At 42.1% G+C, this 27,768-nt stretch overlaps 2 protein-coding genes across 3 annotated transcripts in view; one reads left to right on the top strand and one right to left on the bottom strand.

Annotated features, from left to right (window-relative positions):
• The window catches only part of RNF13 (ring finger protein 13), a 23,271-nt gene extending 435 nt beyond the window's left edge, over nucleotides 1-22,836 (top strand). The window contains exons 2-10 of the mRNA XM_033068410.2: nucleotides 2,823-2,950; nucleotides 5,703-5,783; nucleotides 9,923-10,048; nucleotides 11,555-11,642; nucleotides 13,371-13,461; nucleotides 13,930-14,035; nucleotides 15,945-16,038; nucleotides 17,734-17,814; nucleotides 19,068-22,836. Of these exons, the coding sequence (XP_032924301.1) occupies nucleotides 2,837-2,950; nucleotides 5,703-5,783; nucleotides 9,923-10,048; nucleotides 11,555-11,642; nucleotides 13,371-13,461; nucleotides 13,930-14,035; nucleotides 15,945-16,038; nucleotides 17,734-17,814; nucleotides 19,068-19,432 (1,146 nt within the window). The 5' untranslated portion in view covers nucleotides 2,823-2,836 and the 3' untranslated portion in view covers nucleotides 19,433-22,836. The remainder of the gene's footprint in view (nucleotides 1-2,822; nucleotides 2,951-5,702; nucleotides 5,784-9,922; nucleotides 10,049-11,554; nucleotides 11,643-13,370; nucleotides 13,462-13,929; nucleotides 14,036-15,944; nucleotides 16,039-17,733; nucleotides 17,815-19,067) is intronic.
• PFN2 (profilin 2) lies at nucleotides 22,498-27,768 on the bottom strand. Of its 2 annotated transcripts, none has more exons than XM_033068412.1 (3): nucleotides 27,503-27,768; nucleotides 26,344-26,536; nucleotides 22,498-24,526 (listed from the first exon to the last, which is right to left on the bottom strand). In XM_033068412.1, exons 1-3 carry the CDS (start codon nucleotides 27,632-27,634, stop codon nucleotides 24,429-24,431), a joined length of 423 nt encoding a protein of 140 aa, XP_032924303.1. In that variant the 5' UTR covers nucleotides 27,635-27,768; the 3' UTR covers nucleotides 22,498-24,428. The 2 variants fall into 2 exon arrangements, with proteins under 2 accessions (XP_032924303.1, XP_032924304.1); XM_033068413.2 differs by having other exon boundaries at nucleotides 24,116-24,213; nucleotides 27,503-27,761.

Here is a 27,768-nt window from a genome sequence, read left to right as displayed (position 1 = left end):
GAGTGGAGTCTGACTCGCTCAAAGCCAAGTTCTTAGTAAAAACGTTAAAATTAATTGAGAGGAATTGTTCTTCCATCTTAACAGGTGTGAATGCGGATATTTCGCGTGCGTCAGTGTCCAGTTTTGCAGTAGGTTTGAAATGGAGATTTGTGTCAGTAATGAGACGATAGTATCAAAATGCAAGAATTCAGATATGGGGGGATTAGAGGATGTGAACGAGAATTATTCTTAGCTGTCTTAGTTTTTGTTCATCCTCTGCTTATGAAATTTTGGAAGGTGCAGCCCAGTCTACCAAAATATTTGGAATGTGTCACGAAGTTTCTATATGATCATACATTTTATTTTTTTTTGTGATTGCTGTAAGATTTATAATCTCATTTGGCTTTAAAATAATAGAATTTAAGTTTGTTTCATACAGATGTTACTTTTTTCAGAAATGGGAGGGAAAAGCTGTTTTATTGTGTGAGTTAAAACATAAACAGAACATGGAATTGCTTTCTGTTGTATTATGCTCTGGAAGACATTTGGAGTTGATGGAGATACAAATATCTGAAAACTTCATGTTTAGGTGTAGTCTGTGAAGCCTCATCTGTGAATATTTGCCAAAAGCTGTTAAAGTTCTTTTCTATGTCTTGAACTGTGTAATGCCTTTGTGACCTCTAGCTTGAATGTGCTCAGTGTGTTTACTCCAGGGGTCTTGCTGCTCATAACTGTGCTAGTCCAGCACACCCCACATTTTCCCCTCGCTGTTTCTGTCCTGTTCAGTCCCATGTCGGAGGGATGCACCTCAGGCACAGTTCAGTTTGTGAGTTCTGTCATGGAGAGTGGGAACAGATGCTCAAAGTTGTTTAAAGACGACTCTGTCTGTACACACTGGTAAATCAAGTGTAAAGTGTGGAAGGTTACTGCAGAGTCAGGTTTGACTTGTTTGGTTTGGTTTGCAGTAGCCCTTTTCCACACACCTGCCTTTTTGTGTGTGCTGAGCTGCCTCCCTCAGCTGAGAGGGGCATGCTTTCCAAAGAGCCGTGGAATTTCAGGAATTGTGAGGCTTTTTGGCTTGCATTTGCAGAATCAGATCCTGAGCACAGAAGAATTTGTGTGTATGTGACTTTGACAGGGAAGAGTGCACTGTACATGCTTTTTTTTTTGCAAGGAACGCTTTAATTCTTGTGTTTTATAACTTTGCTTGATATTCTTTTAGTGCTTTTCTCTGTGCTGAATTTACTGTGTTGGTTAAAGTGCTGTGATAGCTTCGAGTGTGTTGTTGTTTCTGTCATAGAAAAAATGGCTGTATTTTTGAAACAATGGTTCTTTTTCTTTCCAGTTTCACTGATGTCCTCTTTTTTAGGGCAGGCTGATGAGAGGAGGTGATAAATCTTAATTTAGTAATAAAAGTTCATTTGTTTTATGACTCACTACCATTTTTTTCCTATGAGTGTAACTTCATTTCTGTGAACCAGTTGAAAGTTTCACAAATTATGTGTCTGATTCTGACTAAGTTGGAATCATGAGAACGGTTTTTGAAAGTATCAGCTGTTTCCTCCAAATAGTAATAATAAATTCTAATGATCTTCATGTTAGCTTAAGTCTCTCTCTCTGGTATTTGCTTTAATTAACATTGAGAACCTCACATGATGAGACAATGCTTTGAAAAAGCTTTGAAAAACCATGAAGTATAGGTCAGAATGACAGGAGTTCTTAGGTATTGCTTTATTCTGAGAAAGAAGGTAGTAATGTTGGCTGTGATTTCTCAGTTAAGTCAACGGACAGTTTTCAGAAGAAATATCTGCAACCAAATGAAGACAAATTCACATTAAACTGTTTATGTAAGAAGCCACAGTTTGGAGGTTTTTGACAAAAAATTCTTTCAACAGGCTTTTTGGATGACCTAATTGAGTTTTTTGTGAAGTACTTTTAATTACTCCAGTAAAAGAAGTTAGAGGAGATCCAGATGTTCGGATAATTTTATAAAATGCATACTGTCCACTTTTAAAACTTGTCTGTTAATTATTTCAATTTCTATAGCTATGTTGGACCCATATTGTGATTATTTTTTGTAATTTCCAGTAATTGCCTTCTTTGTGACTGGAAGAATCTCTAGAGAGACTTAGGCATCTGTGGACCATAGAATTCTCTTAGACTCAGGAGTGAAAGTGGTGAGATTTCCTGCTGGTGTAGCACTTCATTGGTGCTTGTTTTGTGGATCATGTGTATTTAAATTCTAAATGTTGGATTTTCTAATTTGATCATGGTTAGGTGTGAGCTTTTATAAAGGGAATAAGACCCTTGGTGCTTTCTGTGTTCCTAAGAGGGTGCTTGCCCACAGTCATGTTGTAGCTAAGCCTGAGAGAAATCTGAAGTTCCTCCAAGTTAGTATTGCATTGCTTGTGCAAGGGTGTATTTGGAATACATACTTTTAGTGGAATTATTCGAGGTACATCAGGAATTATGCTGATTTGGATTTGGCTAGAAGAAGGGAAGTTTAAAATGCAAAGTGTCCAAGGATGATTCAAATAATGTGAATGATTATCTCTTTGTACCCCTTGCATTGCTCTGTGGTGCCTAAAGCCATTTGAAGTCTTGCTCTTATAGTTTTTGTAGTTTGTGTATGCTGTTGCTCCCATGGAGGGACATGCTTCTAAAATAATTATATAACTTCTAAAATAATCATATAACTGTAAGATTACTTGTTTCTCAGAGGTATACATTGAATAACACTTTGCATACTTCCTTAGCAGAAAAGTTTAAAGTGACCAAGAGTCCCGTGAAATGTCACAGGAAAGTATTTGCTGTGTGCCTTGACTCTGATTCTTTTCTTGCAGGTATTGAATAAAATATGCTGTTATCAATAGGAATGCTGATGTTGTCTGCCACTCAGATATACACTATTGTGACTGTGCAGTTATTTGCCTTCCTGAATCTTTTACCTGTGGAGGCAGATATTTTAGCAGTAAGTATAATAATATTTTTCTACATGGATGAACTCTCTATAAAACTGAATCATCTCTTCAACTATTCTATTAGTGAATCAGTTAATGCAATAAATGCTCTAGCAGGTTGCTTGGAATGGAGCTGCCTTAACAGTTTACTTCTCTAAACTGTGCATTTTCAAAGGGGTTTACAGATGGTATGTGCTCAGGTACCGTGACAGTGAAAGCACCCAATTCCCTTAGTCATTTACAGAATTCCACTCTGCCCAGATGTCCTGTAGCATGTTATAACCCTGTTAATGCCATTCTTTGGTTTAAGTTTTGGTGATGGATGCTGTTTTGTAGGGTTACTGGATTTAAATAATCTTCTATGGCTAGTATAATTTATTTGTGTGGGCTGGAGGCCTTTTCAGTAGGGTGCTTTGTGTATCTTACACCTAGATAAAATTTTTGGGTAGCTAAGAATATCTGCTATCATTAAGGAAAATAATAAGCAGTATGATGAACACACATCAGTGGTAAAAACCGATACTGTGCTGTTTATTACCAGCGTGATATACTGTGACATTTTGAAGAGGAAGTTACAAATGTCTTTGTAGGATCAAGCTTAAACTACTGAAATAATTAAATCTTTTTACTGTTGCCTCCTGCTTGTTCCAGTGATATGGAGAAGAGTTGTTAATGTCATAGCAGTTTTGGAGAACAGAGTGACAAACTCTTGGAGACAAATTTTAAAATAAAAATACTTAAAAGTTTGTGGTAAAAGTGGGGTTGATGAATACTAAAGTATGGTATTGGGATTTTCAGGTTGTTACTGTTCTGTAAATACTTTTTGTAGAAAAAATGTAAACAAACAGTGCAGATAGATAATTGCTTTATTATGGCACTGACATCACCATTTTATTGTGAAATTTTAGACTTTTTACTGTAAACACAATTTCCCTTTTTTGCTGTCACCAAGCCTGTGCTTCCTCTTTTCATAAAATCCTAACTCATTCTTGCTTCTTCCTCTCTTAGAAAAGTTACTTAAAATAAAACAAACAACCCACCCCACCCTCAAAAAAAGAAAATCAGGGTGCTTTAGAAGTATAATTTGATTTTTTTTCTATTTAAGCTTTTTTGTAGTATTCTAAAGTAATTCCCTATAAAAAGGAAGGGTCTTTTATTCTTTGCTATTTGGAAGTTGCTGATTTATTCTGAGAATATCTTGGAGTAAGAAATAAAGAGATGAACTAGATACTAAACTGCTGTACAAAGGAGCTAGTGGAGTGCTTAAAAGATGCTCAGAAGAGGGAATGTTTGCACTGTGTCACCTGGAATTGCTGGTGTACAGATGACTTACAGTCTTGAGAGATTTCACCATTTAATGATTGCCCATTTATTAGCAAAACTCTGGCCAAAGTTTTGGGTTTACCAAGGAAAGGAGTTCTTAGTTTCCCTTTTAATTTAGGAGTGGTTTTATGCTTCTGTGCTCTCATATAGCTGCAGCCTCAAGGGGTCATCTCTGTGTAAAGTGCTGTTATGTGCATGTGAGACAGGATTGGTTGTTTTATAAAAAAGGGGCAGTTTTGAACAGGTTTGTGTTGAACTCCTGGCTTAAGCTGTGGACAAACTGGCAGTAGCCTGAGCTCAGGATGTTTGGAAGGAAGAAGGTGGGTGGAAGGTGGTGCTGGAAGGCCAGGAGGAGATTGTGTGGAGCACATTGGTTACACAGAACAAAGGAGCTTTCTCGAAATTTGGCTCCATTCCTGCATCTTGTCCCTCAAAGTCTGTGGGAAGAAAGCTCCTTCCAAAAAAGCTCCTTTGGAAGACTTCAGATAGATCATGGCAGTGTTTTTCTCTGAGCTCTGTTTTGAGCTCTCCTGTCTAAACCTGGCTGGTAGGAAACATCCCTCTGAAGCAAACGTGATCCTTACTTGGCTGTTCAGTGTGACAGCTGGATGATATGGTGAATAGATAAACATTTCTGACTCACTAAACCATTTACTAAAACAACCCATGCACGTTCAAGTCTGTGAACTGTAAGGTTCACAATTCTGCAGGAAACACTCTTTTTTAATGAAAAAAAAATGCTATATATACACAGCACTTTTTTGTGTATGAATTCTGTGTTGGTCAGGCATGTTATACAGGCAGAGAAGATGAACAAAGGGGAAACAAAGCTTGCACAGATTTAGGGTCTTTTACAGTGTTCCTTTGCTTTAAAATGAAAGCTCATGGTTATTAGAAAACAAAACTGTAGAGATACTTTTCAACTGCTAATCTGAATGTATAGCAAGGAATTGGGAAGGGATGGCATATGGAGACTATTCTTTGTCTACAGTAAAGCCCCTCTTAGAGGCTGTTTTTCACTGTACACAAATGAATTCAGAGCAAAACACCCACCACAACCATCCAGTGAAAATTCCATGTCCAAACATCCCAGCTCTTCAGATTTCTGCTTGTTTGGTTTGTTTGTAGTTTCTGTTCTGCACATATGATGGTGTTTGAATTAGACATTAGAAAGAAAGATTTACCATATAAATAGTTTGACAAAGTACTACTTACTTCCTTGTTTTGACAGCTAGATAAGAAAAGAATGATGTTGACATATGAGTAGAAGACAGGTGGAATAAGCAATTTTGTGATTTCATTGACATGGTAACAAGATGTCCTATGTCTGATAAATATTTTAATCTTAAAAAATGCACAGTGATGTTTGGTTTTTTTATACTTGTTAACTATTTCTGTCTTGTTGCAAACCTAATTTTAAAAAAAATGTCTTTCTTTTAGTATAACCTTGAAAATGGAACCCAGACATTTGATGATCTACCTGCTAGATTTGGCTACAGACTGCCAGCAGAGGGCTTGAAGGTAAAAAAATATATACTATGCTGGTTTAAGCTGGGATAGAGTTGATTTCTTCCCATTGTCTGCTATGGAGCTGTGTTTGGGTTTGTGCTGAGCACAGGGTTGGTTGTATAGAGGTGATTTTGTTATTTCTGGGCAGTGCCAGCACAGCCAGGGCCTTTTCTGTTCCTCCTCCTGCTGTGCTGGGGAGGAAGCTGGGGGTGCCTGGCAGGCTGGGAGAAGACACAGCCAGCACAGAGGACCCAAAATGATCAAAGGGATGTTCCAGAGCGTGTGGCATCATGCTCAGGGGATAAAGGGGGGGGAAGGAAGAGGAAGGGAGGGGGGCTTTTGAGTGTGGTGTTTGTGTCACTGTTGTGTGTGGTGGGGCCCTGATGTCCTGGAGGGGGCTGAGCACCTGCCTGCCCCTGGAGGAAGTGAATTAATTCTTTGTTTTCCTTGGCACGTGTGTGTGGCTTTTGCTTTTCTTATTAACCTGCCTTTATCTCAAGCCACAAGTCCTTCAGCTTCTACCCTTCCAATTCTCTCCCTGATGCTGCTGGTGGGGGGTGAGTGAGCAGCTGTGTGGGGCTGGATGGGCCCCACAATCATTTTTGTATCTCAGTGTAGGGCACAAAGGGTTCGAGATAATGACAGACTTGATTGCGAAGTGCTGCATTGAATTTGAATGTTGAATAAATTTAAAGAGAACTGTAGCTGATGAACATTTCCTTTGTAAGCTAAAAAAGATAAAAATTAAAGGAATGTAATATCAAGGAAAAATAAAGACAAATTATTTATCAACTACTCAAACAAAACAAATGTGCAAAGGATCTGATGTTGCTGGTGAATAGGCAGATTCTTCTCCTAAGAAGAGAATTTTGGTAATCTTTGTCTACTTAAGGAGAATTTGCTGAAATTTTTAATTAATAAATTCATAGCTTTCTATTATTTACCTGCTTTGGTAGATGATTGTTTTCTCTGTTTTGATGGCAATACTGACACGTGATGTCAGATATCTTGTACTGGAATCTGCAGATGCCAGACTTTTGTCTGATACAATTTTTTGAAAAATGTATTTGGAAGATTCATTGTCTCTGTACAGTCACATGTTGGGAAGCCCTTTCACACTGCAAAGGGTGGCACTGCAGGAGAGTATTTCTGTGGTGTGGGGCAGGTTAAGTGTGCTGGGTAAAGCAGCTGTCACTCAGTGTTTTGGGAATTTACCACCCTTGTGTTTGCTGCTCTGGCTGCATTGCTGGAGCAGCTGAGTGGGGAAGCTCAGGAGCTGCAGCTCTGCCCTGTGCCCAGCACTGGGGTCAGGGATTAGGGCAGGGATTGTGACTGACCCTGTGACCTCTCCTTGCCTGGTTTCATTTCAATTGCAATGCACACCCCATACAGGTGAGAAGGTCCCACCAGTGTCCCTTAAAGCTTCGGTCACACTCATGCTTTTTTATTTTACTCTGTATCAATAAGTGGGGAAGATGCAGATATGCATATATATATATATTTGTTACTTATCTGTTAGTGTCTTTACTTCTTGAAATAACATCATGTTGGGATAGAGGTTCTGGGCCATGACTTGAAAGCTGGTCATCATAATACCACGAGAAGGCACTAGGAAGTGCTAGTTTATTGAATTAGCAGAAAATAGGCATGTGGCTTTTTAATTGTTCTTAAAGTTTTCTTAATCTCATTTTCGTTGACATGGAAAAATATATAAATATTATACCATATGAATTTGTAAAATTCACCTAGTCATGGAGAAGTAAGATTGTAAAGGTTTGCAAATGTTAATGGAACTGGAAAGGGAAAAATTGAATTGACTTCATGCAAAATGATTAATATGCAAAAACTGTCCAAGGTGGATATGGTCATGGGAGTACCGGTTAGGCTTTTTCATTATTTTGTCCTGGATTAGAAATTTTAAAGACCTGATGTCTTCTTAAATACAGCAGCAAGAATGTTTTGTACAGCAGGATAATTACTTTTCATGTCTTTAATGTGGTCAGTACACTCACTTGGAACGCAGGAAGATGTATAGGTGGACTGAGAGAAATTAACAGAAGAGAGATGGAGTTGAAAGTAAAATGGGAAGGAACTGTGAGAGGTTAAATAAATGCATCTTCCTTAGACAGCGATGATAAGGCATATTCTGCTCTTTCTGGCTTCTGCTGTGGTGGAAGCTGTCCAGACATACTGGTGGCAGTAATAACTGGTATGAAGGCTTTTATTCCTTTTATCTCTAACATGAGATAGAGGAGCGGGAAACTAAATTATTTTAAAATGAGTTACATATGCTGTGAACTGGTGTCATAGTCGTGTTGCTTAGAAAAGTACTTAAAGCCGGATGAATATCCAGTTCAGTTCTAGTGTTCACATTCTCTGAGGTAGTTTGTTGCTAAGATGATGCAGCTGATGCCTTTTGGTTTGTGTGCTGAGTTCAGCTCCAAGGGGCACGCTCCCTCTTTCTGCCTGCCTGACCTGAGGTGCTCTGCAGTGACAGGAACCCTTTGTTTCCTTTAGATCACACTCACACAAGTCAGTGTCAGTAAGTTTGTTCATTTTGGATAAAATGTATTTTCTGTTCCACTTCGGCAATTGAAACACTTGTCCATTAGAAAGGAGGTTGTGTCTGGCCATCCAGGCAATTTAGGGCTTGGGCAAAGTTCAGTCTGCCTTACCTTTTCTTACTGTGGAAGTGGCTACATGGAATCAGTCATGTAGCAGTGATTTGTCTTGCTGTCCCTTTTGAACGGTGTATGAAGGTTTATGACTGAGATATGTATGCTTTTACAGCTTAGAATTCTTATACAAAAATTTAGGCAGACCACCTTCCAAGTTCTGGAGAAGGGGGGTTTGTGTCATGTACACCCTATGGAGACTGTGAATAGCCCACGTGGGCAGGGAGCTGTTTTTGTGTTACTTCTGTCTGTAAGCCTATATGGCCCCAAAAACTGGCTCTGCTGCATTGTTAATGTTGCAGGGTTGATAGTAACCACTACACAAAAAAAAAGAATCTGGTGATAAGGTAAAAGGGTGGACCACTCTTTAATTCTATCTTGCCCTTTTAATCCTGAAATGTAATGAAGTACTGCAAGAATTCCTGTAACTCAGCAATTTCTCTGCAGTTCCCCTCAAGCAGGCTTCATTTCCATGCCCAGTGGGTGTTACCGTGGGGAGAAGGTGTGTTAAAGCTGTGTAGTTGTTTGCTGACTATATTGAGAATCAGAGGGTGATTAAGTGATTTACCCATGTAGTGAGCCAATTTAATACACCAGAAATAGATATAAGGAGCTTTGATTCTGACCTTTTTAACTGTTAGACAGATCAGTGTCTTAATTAAGGTAGGTGTCATTACATGTGTAGAAATGATGGAGTTTTAGATCTGAATATTACACTAAATTTTTTTCTTTGCATTAAGATTTTAATTACTTTTTAAAATGCTCTGGTATTTCTTACAATGCAGTGAAAATGGTATACTCTTTCAGTGCTTGTGATTAAGATTTATTGGTATGGAAGTTGTAAAACACAATTTGTCAGATTCTATAGTAAGTGGCTACAGAGTGCCAGCAGAAGGCCACCATCTCAACTACATAAAGACAACTCAAAGATTGCTTTGAAGTTGGTATTGCCAGAGTTTCAAGCTTTCAGCTGTAGCTTATGGAGTCATCTTTGCTTACCATAGCAAACCAACTGTCTTGAATGCTAGGTCAGCACTGGGGTCATACGTGGAACTTTGTGTTCTGTTGTTAATTGGTGAGTGCTGAGTCTGTGTTGGTCCTTCTAAGGCCATTGTACTTCTGGTTCCTTGATTAGTCTCCATATTATCCCTATATTGTCTTAGAGCAACAGTTACACTATATCAATGTAGTATATGCCCTCCTCTTTTTTCTTGAATTACACCGCAGAGTCTGAGTATGATGCGATTAGAAAAACTATTCTCTTTTAAACTTTCAAATTCTTTACGGACATAAAAATTATAATGAATCAAAATAGGTAGTCAGGAAAGTAGAAATCTTACTATGATGTAGGACTGAGCTGATAATAAGAATTTGTTTAGGTATTGTATGAAAATGTGCAGTTTTCTTTCCATATACTTGACTACTACCCCTTTGGTAAAGAGAAATGAAGCTTCTTTTTCTGCTCCTGTTTTCTAGGGATTTCTAATAAATTCCAAACCAGAGAATGCATGTGAGCCTATAGCCCCACCTCCGCTGAGAGACAACTCCTCTGGTGCTTTTATTGTGTTGATCCGAAGGCTGGAGTGCAACTTTGATGTCAAGGTAAGATTTGATTTCCCCCTGCCCTCTGTTTCAAAGAGTTTACTGGTGCTTCAGAAAAATTTTTATAGCTAACAGTGAAATAGATGCTGATGTGAAGGGAGGAGAATTTTATTGTCTCCAGACAGATAAAGCATAGCTCACAAGGTCTAACCAACGACCTACCTGTGACTAAACACCATTGTCAGCTACACCAGAGCACTGAGTGCCATGTCCAGTCTTTTGTTAACACCTCCAGCGATGGAGGCTCTACCACCTCCAATATTTTATCACCCTTTCTGTGGAGAAATTCTTCCTAATGTCCAATCTGAACTTCCCTGGAACAGCTTAAGACTATGTCCCCTTGTCTTACTGTGGGTTGCCTGAAACAAGAGACCTAGTGTGTTGTTAATACTCTTGCAATATTGCATTGTATCATTGCTTGGGTAGTACAGCATTTTGTCTTAAAGTTTGTGCCAAGAAGTGACATGTGTGCTGAGATCTGAGCTAAATTACCCATTAGCTGCTTGACTGACAAAATGCATATTCTGTCAATGCATATTTTAACAAAAATTGGAAGTCCTATCTCTCCTTCTGTTTAAGTTGAAAATTGCAAGTGCAGGTACATATCTATTTCTTGATTTCTTTATGTGTGCAGTATGAGTATTTTCTGTGGTCATGCAATGTTGGCCAAACTCCCAACCATGCATGTATGTGAATATCTGTAAGTGGATTTACTTTTTTTCTTAATATTGGGATTTCTCAAGGTGTCTGCATTCTGCATCTTCCAATATCATTGTTCTGCTGTTAGAAATGCAGTCATTAGCAATATGGGAAGAGAATCAGTTTTGTTGGGATGAAACCCAAAAGTGTCTCAAGTGCTTTTTGCAGCTTGTGTGAAGATACTGTGGTGGATTGAGTAAAAGCAATATCCAAGATGAACAGTTGTAATTTAGCTAAGTTGATGTTGGTAATAGTTGCTTCAGTATATGCCATTTACATGAACCTTGGGTTTTCCTTGTACTGATGAAAAGGTGAGTCTGTATTAGAAATGTACCTGGTACACAAGATGCTAATAGTTTTGTACCCATAGTTCTAATTTTGCACTTTTCCATGAGAAAACTTCTTGTGCCTGGGCTTTCAGGTGAGATATTTCACATCTCTAAAGCACAGAAAAGATACTACGTATCTGGCTTAACTATCAAGTGGTAATTTCTAGATTACCAAAGTAAGTTAGTGCCTTTATTTTCAATTGCAATAAAATATTTTTAGCTACCTGTAGAAAGTTTAAAATTCTGTTTTTAATGTATGTAAGTAACCTGTCTGCAGACAATATTAAAATGGTTTTCTAAAAGAATAACTACATGAGTGTAAGAATAATGATATGATTTTGCTTTGAAAGGTGGTTTAAAGTGCAAATTGTGTCCATATTAATCACATTGTGAAAGTGCACCCTATCTCAGAAAGCACAGACAGGCTACTGTATTTGGAAGCAATAGTCTTTCCAGTAAGTGTTTTGTGTGCTTGCAGGTCTTAAATGCCCAGAGAGCTGGATACAAGGCAGCTATAGTGCACAATGTTGATTCTGATGACCTCATAAGCATGGGATCCAACGACAGTAAGTACAGGTATCACTTCTTCTCTCCTGTTTGAATATCATTTCACCCACTGGAAACAGCAGCACCACCGAAAACCCCTCAAAACCTCAACAACAAAACCATCACCAACAAGGAAAATCCAAAACCAAACTAAACAAAAAGCCCAGATAAATCCTCTTGCTTTTAAGATTTAATAACAGGAGATATTTGCATTAAGAACAAATACATTTACTTGTGCCTTCTCTGAATGTTTCTTTTGGTATTCCTTCAAATTTCAGTTCAAATGTTCTGACCTAGATTTATATTACTGATGTAGAAAATAGCTGGTGCATTGTTAGTTAAGCAGAAAATACAGGAAAAGTAGAAAATGCACATTTGGAAGGAAATAAAACTTTATAATATGACATTTTAATATTTAGAATCCTAGAACCATTTAGGTTGGAGAAGACTTCAGATCATGAAGTTCATCTCTCATAGTCATTCCAGTGTGGTGTTGCCCTGGTGGCTGCATCTTCCTGTTCCTCTGGACAAATGGATTCTAGCATGTCACATGCACTTATTTTCAGTTGGAAAAAGAGTAGTTAGAGACCAGTGCACCATTTACTGTTTGTTTCTTGTGTTAGCTGTTCCAGTTTTAACCTTCATGGAGTGAATATGTTCAGAACATCTTGAAATCTAGTGACAATGTTGGGTTTGTTCTGTGGTATGTGTTTCTAGTTCTGTTATTGCTTTCTTAGTGACATTTCTTTGTTTTGTCTGGTTTTCTACCTGTTCAATGTGGAAACAAGAAAATAAATAAGAGGAAAATAAATTCTTTTCCAGTGGAAGTGCCATTAAGTAAACCAGGAATGAGCTTTGACAAACTAAATGGGAGCTGAGCAGACCAGGCAGTTACATGAAAGTGGGTTTAATGAATTCTCAACCCATGTGAATCTTATTTTTAGGTTTCACTGAATAACCAAAACATAGAACAAGTCCACAACAAGCACAGACCTCATAGTGTGAGCTGATGTTCAGCCACATGTGATTTTGCTTTGGGGGACCTGACTGCTTTGAGATGGACTAAACTCAGGTTACTCTGAGCCTTAAATGTGAAGTATTAGGGGGGAAATCAATATAAAATGAAGCTGAGGAGAAGGTTTTCTAGGATATGGGATTTATCTTTTGATACATTTTCATTTATTACTGCCTTCACTGGTAAACAGAGAAGACAACAGCTCATCCAGTTTCTTGAGGCTGAAATAAAGGTGTGGGACTTGTTAATTTTCTTCTTTCTTCTTTTTGACCTTACCTAGCCACAGTTGTTTCCAACTATTTATGTTTGGGGTGAAAAGGAGGGAAGGCAGATTTAATTAAAACTTATAGAACCAGTTCACAAAATCATGTAAGTTGCCAGAAATTCTGGAAATCAACAGACCTATGTGACTTGCTTGAATCTCTGAGTGAAGAATGGTGTTATGGTCAAAATTGTGATCTTCTTTTGTCACCATATTTTGGTTTTAGGCTCCCTTTATTCCATTAGGAGTTTTGATTTTTCTACCTGCAATGAATTCCGTAGAAATTGTGTAGGAAAAATAACAGTGCTTATATGAAGTAAAGCTGTAACATGCATGTATGTTGGTCTGGATGTCGTATGTTAACATGTCTTCCTGTTGTGATAGTCTCATAATACTCAGGTCTTGTATCTTGAGTACCCAGAGATTGTCCACATAACAATAGTTTTATTTCCCTACTTCTTTTTTATACAGTTGAGATTTTAAAGAAGATTGACATTCCATCTGTCTTTATTGGTGAGACGTCAGCTAATTCTCTTAAAGAGGAGTTTACTTACGAAAAAGGGTAGGTTAACTCACATGCCCCGTGGTACTCCTTGCATTAATTAGGATCATTGTCTCTTTTGAATATTTATGGCTTTAAAATAAGGTGTTGTGATGACAGAGGTTATAGGTGTTTTAGGTAAAATCTTGTGCCTGAGAGCACATGTAATGCTTTAATAAATAAGAATGATTTCACTCTATCATTTGATAGCAACTATGAGGTGATTTTCCTGGTTTCTCTAGGTTTAATTGAGGCCAGTAAATAGTTTTAACTTAAAAAATGTTATAAGAAACAGTGTTTTATCCTTTTATTTAATTAGCTTTACATTATGTGGGTATGGACTGAATTGTCTATGCTGTGTACAGGTAGGATTCCTGTAGTGTGTCTTGGGTGACAATCATTTGCTTTATTTTTTTTATTGTATTTGTTCCTCAACTTGTTCATTAAGTTCTCATTAATTTAGAAAGTGTTATCTCTTCTTCCCCACAGTGGCCATGTTGTGTTAATCCCAGAGTTCAGTCTTCCTTTGGAGTACTACTTAATCCCTTTCCTAATAATAGTAGGGATCTGTCTTATTCTCATCGTCATATTTATGGTAAGTTTTTTCTTTTCATAATATTTTTTTGTTTCAAATCGTACAGTAAAGCAAGAGTGAAGCTGTGTGTACTGCACATACCTGTACCATGCTTACCTGTAATCATTTAGTTTCTCAATAAAACAAACAGGTGTAGGATTTTGTCCAAAGGATATCTGGAGTCTTTGGGATGTTCTCCCTAGCGTGTAACTGCTTATAGGAACTGTCCTCAGTGCCACTCTCACACTGCACAAGGGCTTGTTTTTTGGTCCTGTGCAGAGTGACCTGTCCTTGTGCTCTTTTACACTGAGAGCATATCCCTCCTTACCAAACTTAATAATGATTACCCCACTGCTCCAGGGCTCACTGTTTGTGCTGCACTTGGGTGTATGAGTGTGTGAGCACAGAGCACTGATCTCAGCACGTGCACTGGCTGTAGGGGTTCTCAGCTGGGACATCATTCCTTGAAATGGTGAGGCAGCGTAGCTAGGTATTTCAGAATACTTAGCATCCCATATTTTGTAATCTGTGCCCAATTTATTATTTTACCTTTTAAGAAAAAGTAATGTATCAACTGTTGTATAAACACTTGAAATATTTTTCTGCATTAGTATTTTTTGCACTGCAAGTTACATATTTCATTGACAATCCTGGGCATGTTTGGTGCAATTGCTCTCTGAAAACAAGGCAGAATGATCACCTAAAGGTAATTTTTTTTTTAGCAGAGTTTTTGCTGGTGTCTTTCACAGTGTCCTTCTGGACCAAACCAGCCCATTGAAGGTGACTGTGTGCAGAGGACAGTGGCTGAGCTGTCGGAAGGGTCAGGCTCAGGGAGTTAGAGGGAAGGGCTGATGCCTGGCTGGTGGTTGGCACCAGTGGTGCTCAGCAGGGTTCAGCTTTACAGCCAGTTCTCTGTGGTGCTGCTGTCAGAACCCAGACACACTGAGTAAATCTGCCAACGTTACTGAACTGGGAGATGCTGATTCCCTTGCATATAGAGAGGCCTTCACATAAACAACTCAACAGACTAGAGCACTGGACAATTAACTGGGGCAGTGAAATTTATCCAGGGAGGTCCCAGGTTGGATTTGGTCCTCGTTCTTTGCTGATTCTGTCCCTGCTTCTTTGAGACAATCTTGTTTTTAGAAGATTCACATGAGACTCTTATCACTAAGGATCTGGATTACAGCAGAAAAAACTGCAGTTTGTACATACAGCTTATTGTTTAGCTGTAGTGAACGAGTCTGAAGGAACAGTTTAGATTGAAATATCCTTTGTTCATTTCTTTGCTTGTCATCATATTTGAAAAAATGCATCACGGGTGCTAGATTTAGAAATTGTACAGAAATAGCGTTAGGGACTACTAAGAAAATGGAAATAGAATCTTTGTTATAGTTACGTAGAGAGCTTGGTATTACTAGTTTAGTTATTTAGTTATTTTATTTACTGAGCTATCTTAGTATGGCATAATATAACATGTAACAGTGACTCAAAGTAAACCCTTTACTTCCCAAAGTACTGTTCTAGGTAATATGGAAACAGTTCTGATGAATGTGGGAATAGTCCTCTGAAACAGCTGGAATAAGGAAAACTGTTTAAAGTTACTGAGTTGTGTTTTGCTCTGCAGTATGCTTCCTGCTTTTCACAGGCCTCAGTAGAGGATTGCAGCAATGGCCATTATTTTATGTAGCATACATACCTTTTTGTTTCTCTTTACTCTCAAAAAACCCTCTTGTGTATTCTCAGTTCCAAGTGCCATGTTCATGGAGAACATCCTTTAGGCTTGTTTGACTTCAGGCAAGGGAAGAGGTTATTCTGTGTTAGCTGGGGCTCCCTTTTGACCAATTTACTGCCAGGCTTCATAAATCAAAACTTTAACTGCTCTTTTATAGGTGTGACTTACTGTTCATGTTATCTTGTCTGTTTCCAGATAACAAAATTTGTTCAGGACAGACACAGAGCAAGAAGGAATCGTCTTAGGAAGGATCAGCTTAAGAAACTTCCCGTACACAAGTTTAAGAAAGGCAAGTGCATTCTTTGCCTAACTCATTGGACCTTATTGTTTTTAACACCAAAAACCTTGTAAGTCAAAGGGATATTAAGTTTCAGAGTATTTTGAGTACACTTGAAATAGATAGAAGAGCATTGAATGAAAGCATAGGAAACGTTTGGCTGGACCCTGAAATAGAGTTCTAACCCTTCTTTAATGGGAGCAGAGCAGACTGTGGCTGAGCATTAAAACATTGCTTTAAAAAATATCAGTGCAGAAATTGCATGAAAGTTCCCAAGCTTCTGTTCTTCAACTTGTTCATTAAATTCTCATGAATTTATTCAAGTACTATTTGTGTTGAATTTTTGTGTACATATATGCAGATACATGAGATTCAGCAATAGTGGGCCATGAAGGTGTCTTAATGACTCTTAAAGACTGTCATAGTAAGTGGAGTTCTGCAGTTTATTATATATTCCTAAATTGATTAATTTTTTTCCTGAAAATGGGATTATAACTGGTACAATTAGTGTTCATTACTGACCCATCTGTGTGACTGCAGAGTTCATTGTGGTTTAATAGAGAAAACACAACAGAAACCCTGCCAAAGTCTCAGCTGTAGTTTTGCATTCTGCATTGCTCAAAGCCCACATACATGTGTGGATAGATAATTCTGTATTTCTGAAAATATTCTTTTTTATTTCTATGTGCCAAGTAGTTAGAAGATAATTTTGCTTACTAAATATTCTTCGTACACCATTTATTTGAGAAAGATACTTTGTTTTGCAGCTATGTTTGTACTTCCTTTTTGAATTATTCTTTAATGGTTCTCAGTTAGCTTCTAAATTAAGAGTAGTGGGAAAAAGATAGCTGAAAATGGTTCCTTTTAGAAATAAAATTAGATCTTGAGGGGCATGTGGTCATGGAGCTGAAACAGCTAGGGAGCTAGTCCAGGAGAAGGAAGTCCTGGGTGCCAAGGGGGGCTGGTGTCCCTGATCTCGGCTGCTGTGTGGATCTGCCTCCCTTCCCCAAGGCACAGGGAGAGCAGGCACCTGGGAGCAGCACTGGTTAATTCGGGTGTGATGTCTGTGGGAGCTGGGGAGTGGCTGGACTGCACTGGATGGACACGGTGGCCACTGCTGGAACAACAGGGCCAAGGGTTTGTTGCACATTGCTTTGTGGTGAGGGCCAGGGCTGCAGTGTTGCTAGGGGTGGGGGAAATACCTAAGGACTAAGAGAAATACCTGTGGTGGCAGGAAACTTTAGCTGTACCTGCCTGTTACAGACATGAGAGTGAAGTTCCATTGCTGTGTCATTTTCTTCTGAGGGTGCTGCTGTTCTTGGCCAGGGGATCCCCTGTGGCCAGACTGTCATTCCTGATTGTTATCCTTTATCCAGTTTTCTTAGCTGCTATTTTTCTGCCTTAAGTTTTGCCAGTTACTTATTAATACCTGTATAGTTAAGTGAATGCTGTATTTTAAATCCTTTGATAAGCATGAAAAAATACTGTAGAGATAGCACTTCACAGTTTAAAACATTTTTATTAACCTGAAATGAAGGAGCTGTGGTCCCAGAGAGGTGAAAACTTCAGCAATAGCTCTGCAGCTGACAGGAGCTGCCCTGCATGGGCCTGGGGAAGTGGTGGTTCCTTCAGCCTGAGGAATCAGCTGTCAGGAGGGTCTGCTGCAAGCCCTTTAAGGTCCAGTTAATTCTCAATTATGTGCTGTAGGTGATGAATACGATGTGTGTGCCATCTGTCTGGATGAATACGAGGATGGAGACAAGCTCAGGATCCTTCCATGCTCTCATGGTAAGCAGCTGTATTTTAGGTTTGAATTTAGATTAAAACAGCTTTCCAAAACACTGTCCAAAACCTACAGCACAGTAAGTGATTTATAAAATTCATTTTTGCTAATATGCAAGAATGAATGTACAAAGTGGGAAAAGTGAAAGCTCGCTTTCTCTTCTTAGAATCTAAAAAGCCACCATTTACACTTTGCATTTTTCCTTCTATGTAAAATCTGGGCTTGATGCTGTCCCGTGAATACCTATATTTATTGTAATACTTTTACATTTAACAGAATAGGCCTTCACTTTCCCCAAGACAAATAAACCACAAAACTTAATAGAGCTCTTTGTGACAGAGGTGCAGCTGTAGGGATGGGTCTGTCCTGGAGTCTGCAGCCATGCATTGCCTGGCTGCACCTGGAAGCCAATTAGTGAAATATTTTCCCTGTGACAGTCTTTCTCAAGTCCAGCCCACTGCAGAGGTGTAACCGCCTTCTAAACATAACCAGCACAGCAGGTGACAGGCTGAGCTTTATAGAACCTGAGTCATGAAACCAGTTTCAAAGTAGGCTGACAAACAAGGAGTTCTCAGAAGAGCAAGAGCAGGTCCGTAGCATCTCTCCCAGTGGGGGACTGCAGAGGTAACTTAACTTGAACAGCACCAGCCCCCACCATCAGCTCGTGTGGACAGCATGTTTCCAGTGTGCTTGAGCAGGTACTAAAGGGCATTGCTGGCCCATGCAAATACCAGCTCTTTGCCAAGTAGAAGTCTCTCTTACTAAGAAGAGCTGAATTTTTAATACCTTAAGTAAGACAAATACTTTTTTTAAACAGTCTAGTTGCAGTGCCAATTGCAGACCTAATTTAAGATCCACAGAATCCTGCAGTAATATCATGTAATAAATGAGGTGCTTTGATACATGTTGATGTGGAGGTGAGAGGCAATGTGAGGATGATGATGATGGGCATGCCTGCTGCCAATTGGATGGAATTGCTCCAAAAGCTTTAAGGTTTGTCATCAGATGTGGCCTGTTGTACTACTGCTCCCATTCACTCAGTAGAGAGCACAGATATTCATTGCATATACCCACGTGGCTGAGATCCTAAGCCATCAGGTGTTCTGTACAGGCTACGTGCCATCAAATTTGGGACTAAAATTCTCTGTGAGTTATGTTGAAAAATTCTCCTGTGTCGCTGAACAGAAACATGGTTTACCAGATTTCCCTGTCCTTTTCCCTATTTATAATGATGTCCTTGTGTTTTGTTTTCTAACAGCATATCACTGCAAGTGTGTGGACCCATGGCTGACAAAAACAAAGAAAACCTGTCCTGTGTGTAAGCAGAAAGTGGTCCCTTCCCAGGGGGACTCTGACTCGGAGACAGACAGCAGCCAAGAGGAGAATGAGGTGTCTGAGAACACTCCTCTGCTCAGGCCTTTGGCCTCGGTCAGCACGCAGTCCTTCGGGGCTCTGTCAGAGTCCCATTCTCATCAGAACATGACTGAGTCCTCGGAGTATGAGGAGGATGACAATGACAATGTTGATAGCAGTGATGCAGAAAACGGGATGAATGAAGAAAGTGTAGTGGTTCAGCTGCAGCCCAGTGAGGACAGGGAGTACAGAGTGGCAAACACTGTCTGAGACTACCAATGACCCATAGGTGTATGAACAAAAGGGTTCTTAAGGCTATTTACAAACCTTTGCATAGGGAATCTCTTTTAATCTGTAATCCATTTGGTTTCTTTGATAGGAGCAGCAGTTCATGTAGTAGTACTCTGGTTAAATCATTACATGTAGATTTATTTTTGATTCAGGTATTCAGTCACACATTCTGTCTTCTCAAAACCAACAGTTAAACTGGACTTCACAATGCTAATGAATAATGTTAATAGTTTATATCAATAGAAACATCACAGAGACTCTAAATGTCTCCTGTTCAAATGGAATTTCTCTGGAAAAATTTTATTTCCATTTTGTAGCTACAACTGGGTCATCCTGAGAGCAATATTTATTACATGTAGATATGTGTTACCCCTTAGGCCCAACAAAAACTGTATTTGCATGTTTGTATAGTTTTCCTGAAAACTGTCACCACTGCTGAAAGGCAAATGTAGAACAGATCAATATTCTATGTGCTGGTATGTCAAAACAAAGCAGAAGAAATTCCAATTTTATCTCAAAGCAGTGATTCCAAATAATCCTTGGAGTTTGCCATGGTAGCTGAGTTTAAGCAGTTCCTTTGAGTAACTCCCAGGATGAGGAAACTTAGAATATATGTTTAGTTTTGAGCAATTCACAAGGTCAGGTCCACCATAAGCACATTAATTATCCCTCCTTGCTACTACTTCGTTGTCTGGTTTCCAGTGAGGAGGTGGGACTTGGGAAACAAGTGAGACAGAGGTTTTGCTCCACATAGAAAAAGAAGTTTAGGGTATTATATTGATCCTTGGCTCATATACCTCTTACTAAGAGCATTAAATGCTGCATTAGTCTGCTAAACTGTATATAAAAAAATTGTTCTTTTCAAATACCTGATTTGAAAACAAGTGCTTACACCTGTCTCACAGAACTAAGTACTTACCAGTGTATCACAAAAAAGATAGATTCTATATAATACCTCTGTAACTATGTAGAAAGTAAAACCATGCATATACTCAAATGGAGATTTTTTATATGGCCTTGACTAAGGAAAGCTTGAAAGAATGTTAATAAACATGTTTTCCACTTTAAATACCAGAGGTTTATTGAACTTTTGCATCAGTTGAGACCTTGTGCACGCTTACATTACTGAGGGTGCTTTTGAAGATGCAGAACATGGAACTCTTGGGATCCTGAGCAGATGTTTCCTGTGTCACACTGTGGATCACAGTACAAGGAGTTGCACTGACCAGTGCTACATCCAGGGGTCTGAGTTATGCAGAAAACCTTCGTTTTTGTTCACTTGTAGCTTGAGGAGGAGTTTGGACTGGCCAGAGTCTGTAGTTTGCCTGGAGGAGTGTGCAGGAGGACCAGGGTGCTCTGAGCAATTCCCAGCCAGCTGGCAGCACCCGCAGAGCCAAGCCCAGCGCTAGAACCTGGACAGGAGATGGCAGGTGAGGTGGGCCCAGATGGCATTTCTGACCTAACACTCTAGGCAGCCACACACCCTGCTGTTCTGGGCCTGGCTGAGAGCAAGGAAAGTTTATTTTGCACAGTAAGGCACAGTAAAAGGATAATAATGAAAGGATGATTCATCTCCAAACCACTGCTGCCAGCAGCCATGGGTAATGACAGTTAGTGTAGTGGTGTATTTTCACCAGCCAGAATTCCCCTTCAGTGTGCATATGTCTAGGTGAATCCAAATGGGAAAATGGTTTCTGAAAATGTAATTACTAAGCTGAAAGATGTTTCTTAAAATAGGTCCCTGCTATTGCTGTGTGTATGTTTATTCATTAATGTATTCCAGGCTTCCCAAAGTCTGAAGAGTTCCAGAACCATGAACTGAACTAAACTTTGTAATATGGCTCTTGTGTAATTCTAGTGCCTGCAATTAGTTGCAGACACAGTTATGCTAGGAAAATTCACCAACAAACACATTTGAAAAAGTAATTTGAACAACACCTAATTAACCAAGCAGAAGCATACAGGTGCCATACACCTCAAGAGAGGGAATTGGTCAGAAAGGAACAATGCCACACTAAGGAAGGTGATGGCAAGTACCTGGTGTGTGCTGCCAGCAGCTGCTCTGCCTGGGGTGCTGCTACAGTCAATCCCATCCACTCTGGGCCTAACCACAGCAGCAGCTTCGGGAATATAAAACCCTCATCCTCCTAACCAGGGAGAAACAAAGTGCTGCAGGCAGAATGTGACTGAAAGCAGAGCTCTGCATCCTCTGTACCAGTTACTACTGAACAGGACTTTGCTCTGAACTCTGGGTGTGATGGTCTGCTCCAACTTTGGCACTGGGAGATCCAGTTCAGACAGAGCCACTTGGCAGTGGGAGAACATGAACACTATATATAGAACATTTTAGTTAGACCCAGGTCTAGTGCCAAGCAGAGGAGCAGGTGCAGCTGACACCAGTGATGAAGGTGTAGGGGAGGGAGGGGAGAACAAAGGTGTTCAGGTCCTGTCCAAGAGCACCTGACTAGTTCAAGGGCCCAGGAAGGCAGAGCCTTTCCACAGATTCATCTCCCACCATCTGGGCTCAGCCCCAGGACTCACCATCACAGCACCTTGGGCTTGTGTTTTTAGGAGTTCTCAGCAGAAGTAACAAATACAGGTGCAATCCTTTAAGGTAATGGAGACCTTCAATGTGCCCCTTCTCTGGGTGAGGGGAGCACATTCTGTACTGACCTGGACAGGCCCCCCCAGACTCCTCTGCCAGCTCCAGGGTGCAGTCACCTTCAGCTTGTTTCAGGAATGGTTTAGCGGGCAGTCAGAGGGCAGGGGCACCCCACACCAGAGAGCTGGATAAATGTGGAATTGAGGGATGAGAAATCATCTCCTAATTAAAGATCTACCCCAAAGACTGCCTGGCTTTTGACTGAAGTTTTAATACCACACCACTTACCATATTATTATATCATACTATTTCTATTATCAGACTATATTGTCCTGCAACCCTTAAAACTGCACTTAGACCTCCTGGTAGTGTGGCCAGCCATGCACTGACGGCCCTCAGAGGATTTCCTGGGTGTGAGGTGGAAAAATTACCCACAGTCTGGTTTTGTTTGGTTGGAATAAATTTATTTCATCTGTCTGTAAACAAGGTGTTTTTAATAGTTATGGCATTTTTTGAAATGCATATTAAATCAGATGAGTTAGACTGTATCCCAGATGTAACAAAGTGCAGGGAAAGAAATGGACAAATCAGCAACAAGAATTTGTTTAAATCTGTACATTATCCACAAGGCCCAACAATAGAAGCAAATACTAGAATATCCCTAAGGTAGTGCCAGTCAAAAGAAACCCTCGGAGTCAGTTAAAATCCATCTCACAATAGCAACAGTTCTTTTTTTTTTTTTAACAATAGTATGGCACAGAATACATATTAAAAAATTCATCACAAGACAGCCAAGTCAGTTATTCCAACCACTACCATCTCCCATTTATTCTTTAGTATACAGAGTTCTGCAGTTCTTGAAATGGACATACAGGTCAGAACCGTGCCTGAACTGAGTTTGGTTACAGACATTTCAGATGACTCGTGGACAAGGCAGCTCACTCCATCATTTCTGCAGCAAGGGTGTGACAGGCCAGATGAAGATTTTTAAATTTGAAATGGTATTTTGACAGTTTAGCTTACAAACTACCAACCTTCACCCAAACAGTGGCTTCAGAGCAGCCAAACTCTGCACCACTGAGTGATCTGGCAGAAAGACTGAAGCCAGTCAGAGCTCCCAGGGTAGCTGAAGGTGGCAGTTTTCCACAATGACATCGCAGTTTTATATTAAAAAACAAAAACAACACCCCCACCCCCCGACCCCCAAGCTGCAAATTAAAATTGGTCCTATGAGAAACTGAAACCAGACACACTCCAGCTGGTTATACCAGGCTAGCTAAGGGCCACAGTGGCAGCCTTGCACAAGTCAACTACAGAACAGGAGCTGGCAAAAAAAAAAGTGCCTGAGCTATTGTAATGATGGAATGTCTGGGGAGTCCCTAGGATGGTGGTTTAAGGTCATGGGAGGAAGTACATCTGTACCCTTTCATAGTTTTGTGATTGCACTTGTTAAGCAGTACAACCTTCAGACAACATCAAGAAAAAGTAAGAGACTTAAGCCTACAGTGAAGTGCAATGACAAAACTAATGTGACATTAATAGCTTTTGAGTGGCAAATTGGTTAAACAAACCAGGCACTATAAAAATGGGTGTAAGCAAACACATGGGTTTAAAAAACAGAAACAAAGAGAGGGACAGAAGTGAAGATATGCACGCACTTTTTTCCTCCCAACCGTGCTCTGTGAAAGGAAGACTAGTGAGCTGTGACTTGCTCAAAGTGCTGAAGAGGCATTGATCAAATTAGATTGTACAATCGGCACCTTGTTTAGTATCTCAGTTGGTTTAGTTGTCAATATCACACTAATTGCTAAGACGAAGCAGAGCCTACACTTGGCATGTTCCCCTCCCAAGTTTCAAGTTATCATGCATATCCTCGTCATGGTGGTGGCCAGACGGGCTCGGTTACCTACAGTGGTTACAGAGATGAACAGGGGGAACTGGAGTTATGACAGTAGGAAATGGGTAAATAAAAAAACACCAACTACCATCTACGGTCTGGTAGCACTGAGCACAAGCAGGTGGTGGTGCAGACAGCTGCTACGTGGATGGGGAGAGGCTGCTCAGACATCAGACCTCCTCAGGAATAAAGCCAGTTCATATGCTTTCTTGTTGAGTGTCCCTCCATGGACACCTTCCTTTCCCATGACTATAACCAATGCTGGAGTACACAAGGAAACAAAACAGAAATGAAAAGAATTAAAGGGAAAAAAAAATAACACCTTTCCCCACCAACAAAGGGATACAAAGGAGACACAGGTTCATACCCCATCACCCTGCATTGCTAGTAAAGTTTCCAGAATGTAAGGTTTAAAGCTCACCGCCAGGAAAGTTTAATAGCAATCTTCCCCTAATACTTAACAGTCTGCCTAACAACTAGAACCCAGAGTCTCTCAAGTATTTTGCCATTGAGTATGCCTTCTTATTCAATCCGCCTCCATGGACCCCTTCTTTGCCCATTACAAAGACCAAGACTGAAAGAGAAAAGAAAAAAAGTTTTAAAAAGAGTGTGTTAGACATGGAAATAATGCAAGTTTTAAGCAGTGCAATAAACACCCTCAAATTCAAGATTTAGTATTTGGGTATTAAGCTAGTTTAACAGTTATGTTAAAACACATATGTAGACAGGGCTGGGAGAAGGCACAATCTATCTTCAGGGATTTTTTCTAACTGTGGAAGTTGCAAGAGTTCACTGCGAAGAAAAATGCCACCAGCTATCAAAAAAGCATTACGGTGGCTCTCACCATCAGCCATCACCTAGCAAGGAAACGCTGGCAGCAGTTTAAACACCTGTGGAGCAGGGGTGCAGTGTGTGTGCAAGTGTGGCTGGAGAGTGGCAAAAGAAAATTCCCATGATCTGTGCTGTAGCAGCCACTGCTGGTATAGGAACCAAAGTAAGTGCTCTGATGCTGGTAAAAAATCCCAAAGGGTGAGTTGGGCAGAGACTTTCCATGGAATAACACAACTATAAGCCACACTTTTAACATAAGACAAAGCACAGGGACAATTGTCATGCTGAGGCTCTCCCCACTCCCTCCTGGTGGAAGAACACTGGAGGCTCACCAGCAGCAGCCACTGTGAGCTGCCATCAGATGTGCCCCAGCAGGGAGGGGACACCATGAGGGACAGGCCAGGGACTGTTTGCCAAGCTGGGAATGCTGCAGCCAGGCTGCCTACACATGATCACACAGCGGGGCCCCACCTGTGCCATGGGAGGTTTGGGTTATGATTATATATTGGTTATGTATTAGGAAAACTTCTTCACCAAGAGGGTTGTCCAACCCTGGCACAGCTGCCCTGGGCAGTGGTCGAGTCCCCATCCCTGGAGGGATTTAAAAGCCATGTGGCTGTGGCACTTGAGGACATGGGTCAGCGGTGGCCTTGGCAGCACTGGAGAAGGGTTGGACTCTATGATCTTGGAGGGCTTTTCCAGCCTTAGTGACTCTATGATTCCATCTCCACAGCAGTTTGCTTGTAAAACCTTCAGACAGTTCTCACTGACATCTCAAGTCAGAACTCTGCTTCACTTCAGTGCTGCCAATCCTCTTCCTGCATGCTTGCCCTGGACTTCAGCCTACAGACACTTGCTCTGCCTCTGGTTTTACACCTATAAACCAAAGTCTTGTCACTCATGAACCTGTTCCACAGCCAACCCAAAAATACTAGCCAGGTGTTCCCATCATCAGGCACACCACTCCTAGACAGTATTTCATATCCCAGATGAGTGGCTGCCCCATAAGAGGTTTTACTGGAAATTAAATGAAGAGCATGAGAAGCAGGTGTGTGAGCATGGAGCACATTTCCCAGTGGTACCAAACTGGATGGGCTTTTTCTGCCTGGACAGACTTCAGCAGGCTCAATAGGAAGTGCAAGAATAGTTAGTGTAGAACTTTTTAGGCAGGAGCAGCTCATACATGGGATTCACATCTTTGCAGAATAAACTTTCCATCAAGCAATTTACAACGAGAAAGCTGCAGCCACAGACCCCTCCTGAACTTCAGGTGTCAAGCGATGGAATACCAGCTAAGCCTGCTTGGAGCTGCAGCCTGCTCTTTTCCTGCTTGTCAGAGACCTGTTAATGACTGGTGCTGGGCTGGGATGCAGGAGGGAATGGGGATCAGTGTAATTCTCAGTCAGAACTCAGCTAGAGCACTGACATCCACTCCCTTGCATCACTTCCCAAAATTAGCCATTAAATACAGGAGTTTGGTTTTCTTAATAGGTGGAGTCTATGCTTAGGGTCACATTCCTAATTGAGAGATCTGAATATAGAGAAAAAAAGGGGTCTTACCTCGTCCAGCTCTGCCTACAGCAACATTATATGTCGGCTCACCACCTTGACTCTTTGTCCTGATGTCCATTGTGCAGTCACCATCGACATACAGGCTATCTCTGATCACAGAGCACTTCTTTGCACCAAGGGTCAGACCATTGGTGAAGAAACCCTCTCGGTCTTTTCCTACAATCATATCTATTTCTCCTGGCTGTCAAAGGAAAGAGTCCAGAGTTAGCGCGGCAGGGTATATTGCTGAAATTTCTGTTTAGAACCGGTCCCGTCTCGTGCGGAGAGGCCGAGGCAGTGATTTCCCCCGGCTCCCCGCAGGAAGTGCTCCAGAACACAGGGCTTTGTTAGGCGCAGTCTGCGCTGCTCGGCGGCCGCTGCGCGCGGGGGAGCCTCTGCCTCGGCGATTGCGGGCCCGAGCCCGTTAAACGGCGCAGGGCGTTCGCCCGAGCCTGGCCCCGGGCTGCCGCCGACTCTGCCCGCACCTGTCCCGGGAGATCAGCCCGGGGCCTGCCCGCACCCGCGGCATCAGCGCGGCTCGGGCCCGCCCGCGGGGCCCGCGCAGCTCCCGCGGCCCCTCCGCCTCCCCCTCGGGAAGGGCCCCGGGCCCGGAGCTGGGGGTGCGGCGCGGGCCCGGCCGCACCGCGGCGGCCGCAAAGTGCAGCGTCACGGCGGGCCCGGCCCCCCGACCGCGGCCCAGCGGCCCCGCTCCGCCTCGGCCGGGACCGGGCCCGCCGCGCCCGGGGCGGGGCCGCGTGCGGCCGGGGGAGCCGCGCCGGCCGCCCCGCACGGGCCTTCTCCCGGGGCGGCGGGGCCGCGGAGCCGGGCGGGCCGGGGGCGCGGGCGGGCAGGGCGGGGGAGCATCAATGGCAGAGCGCCATCTTGGCGGAGAAAACATGGAGCCGGCGGCGCGGCAGCGCTCGAGCCGCCCTCCTCCGCCGCCCGCCCGACCCGCGCCGGGCCCGCCGCCCGCGCCCCCCACCGCCCCGGGCCGGCCGCCGCCCCCGCCCGCGGCACCGACCCCGCGCCGCTCCCGACGGCACAAAAGGGCGGCGCGGGCGGCCGGGCCCGCGCCCCCCGCCCGCAAGGTGCCCCCCGGTACCCCGGCCCGTCGCCCCCGCTCCCGGCCGCGCTCCGGCCGCCCGCGGCCCCGCCGGGCCCCGCTCACCGTGATGCTCTGGAAGATGCCGCCAGCCGTGGCTGCCCAGACGTACTTGGCGTCGCAGTAGCCCACAATGGCGGCCTCCTGGCAGCAGCCATCGCACATCAGGTTGTCCACGTAGCTCTGCCAGCCGGCCATGGTCGCGGGGCGGCGGGCGAGGGCGAGCGGGCAGCGGGCGGGCCGGGGGCGCGGGGCGGGCGGCGGTCCCGGCGGTGCGGCGGCGGAGCGGACCGAGCGCTGCGGCGGCGGCGGCGCGGCCCAGCCCAGCCCTG

The sequence above is a fragment of the Catharus ustulatus genome, chromosome 10 (genome assembly GCF_009819885.2).
Source record: "Catharus ustulatus isolate bCatUst1 chromosome 10, bCatUst1.pri.v2, whole genome shotgun sequence".
Classification (NCBI taxonomy): Eukaryota; Metazoa; Chordata; class Aves; order Passeriformes; family Turdidae; genus Catharus; species Catharus ustulatus.
This window is presented reverse-complemented; position numbering and strand designations above follow the sequence as displayed.

Bases quoted from the DNA above. Each gene is read 5' to 3' on its own strand.
- PFN2 (XM_033068412.1), bottom strand. From the start codon at position 27,634: ATGGCCGGCTGGCAGAGCTACGTGGACAACCTGATGTGCGATGGCTGC. The intron at 26,537-27,502 runs GTGAGCGGGGCC...TTCCTTTGACAG, and splicing joins GCATCTTCCAGAGCATCACG to CCAGGAGAAATAGATATGAT. The intron at 24,527-26,343 runs GTAAGACCCCTT...TTTCTCTTTCAG, and splicing joins TGTAGGCAGAGCTGGACGAG to TCTTGGTCTTTGTAATGGGC.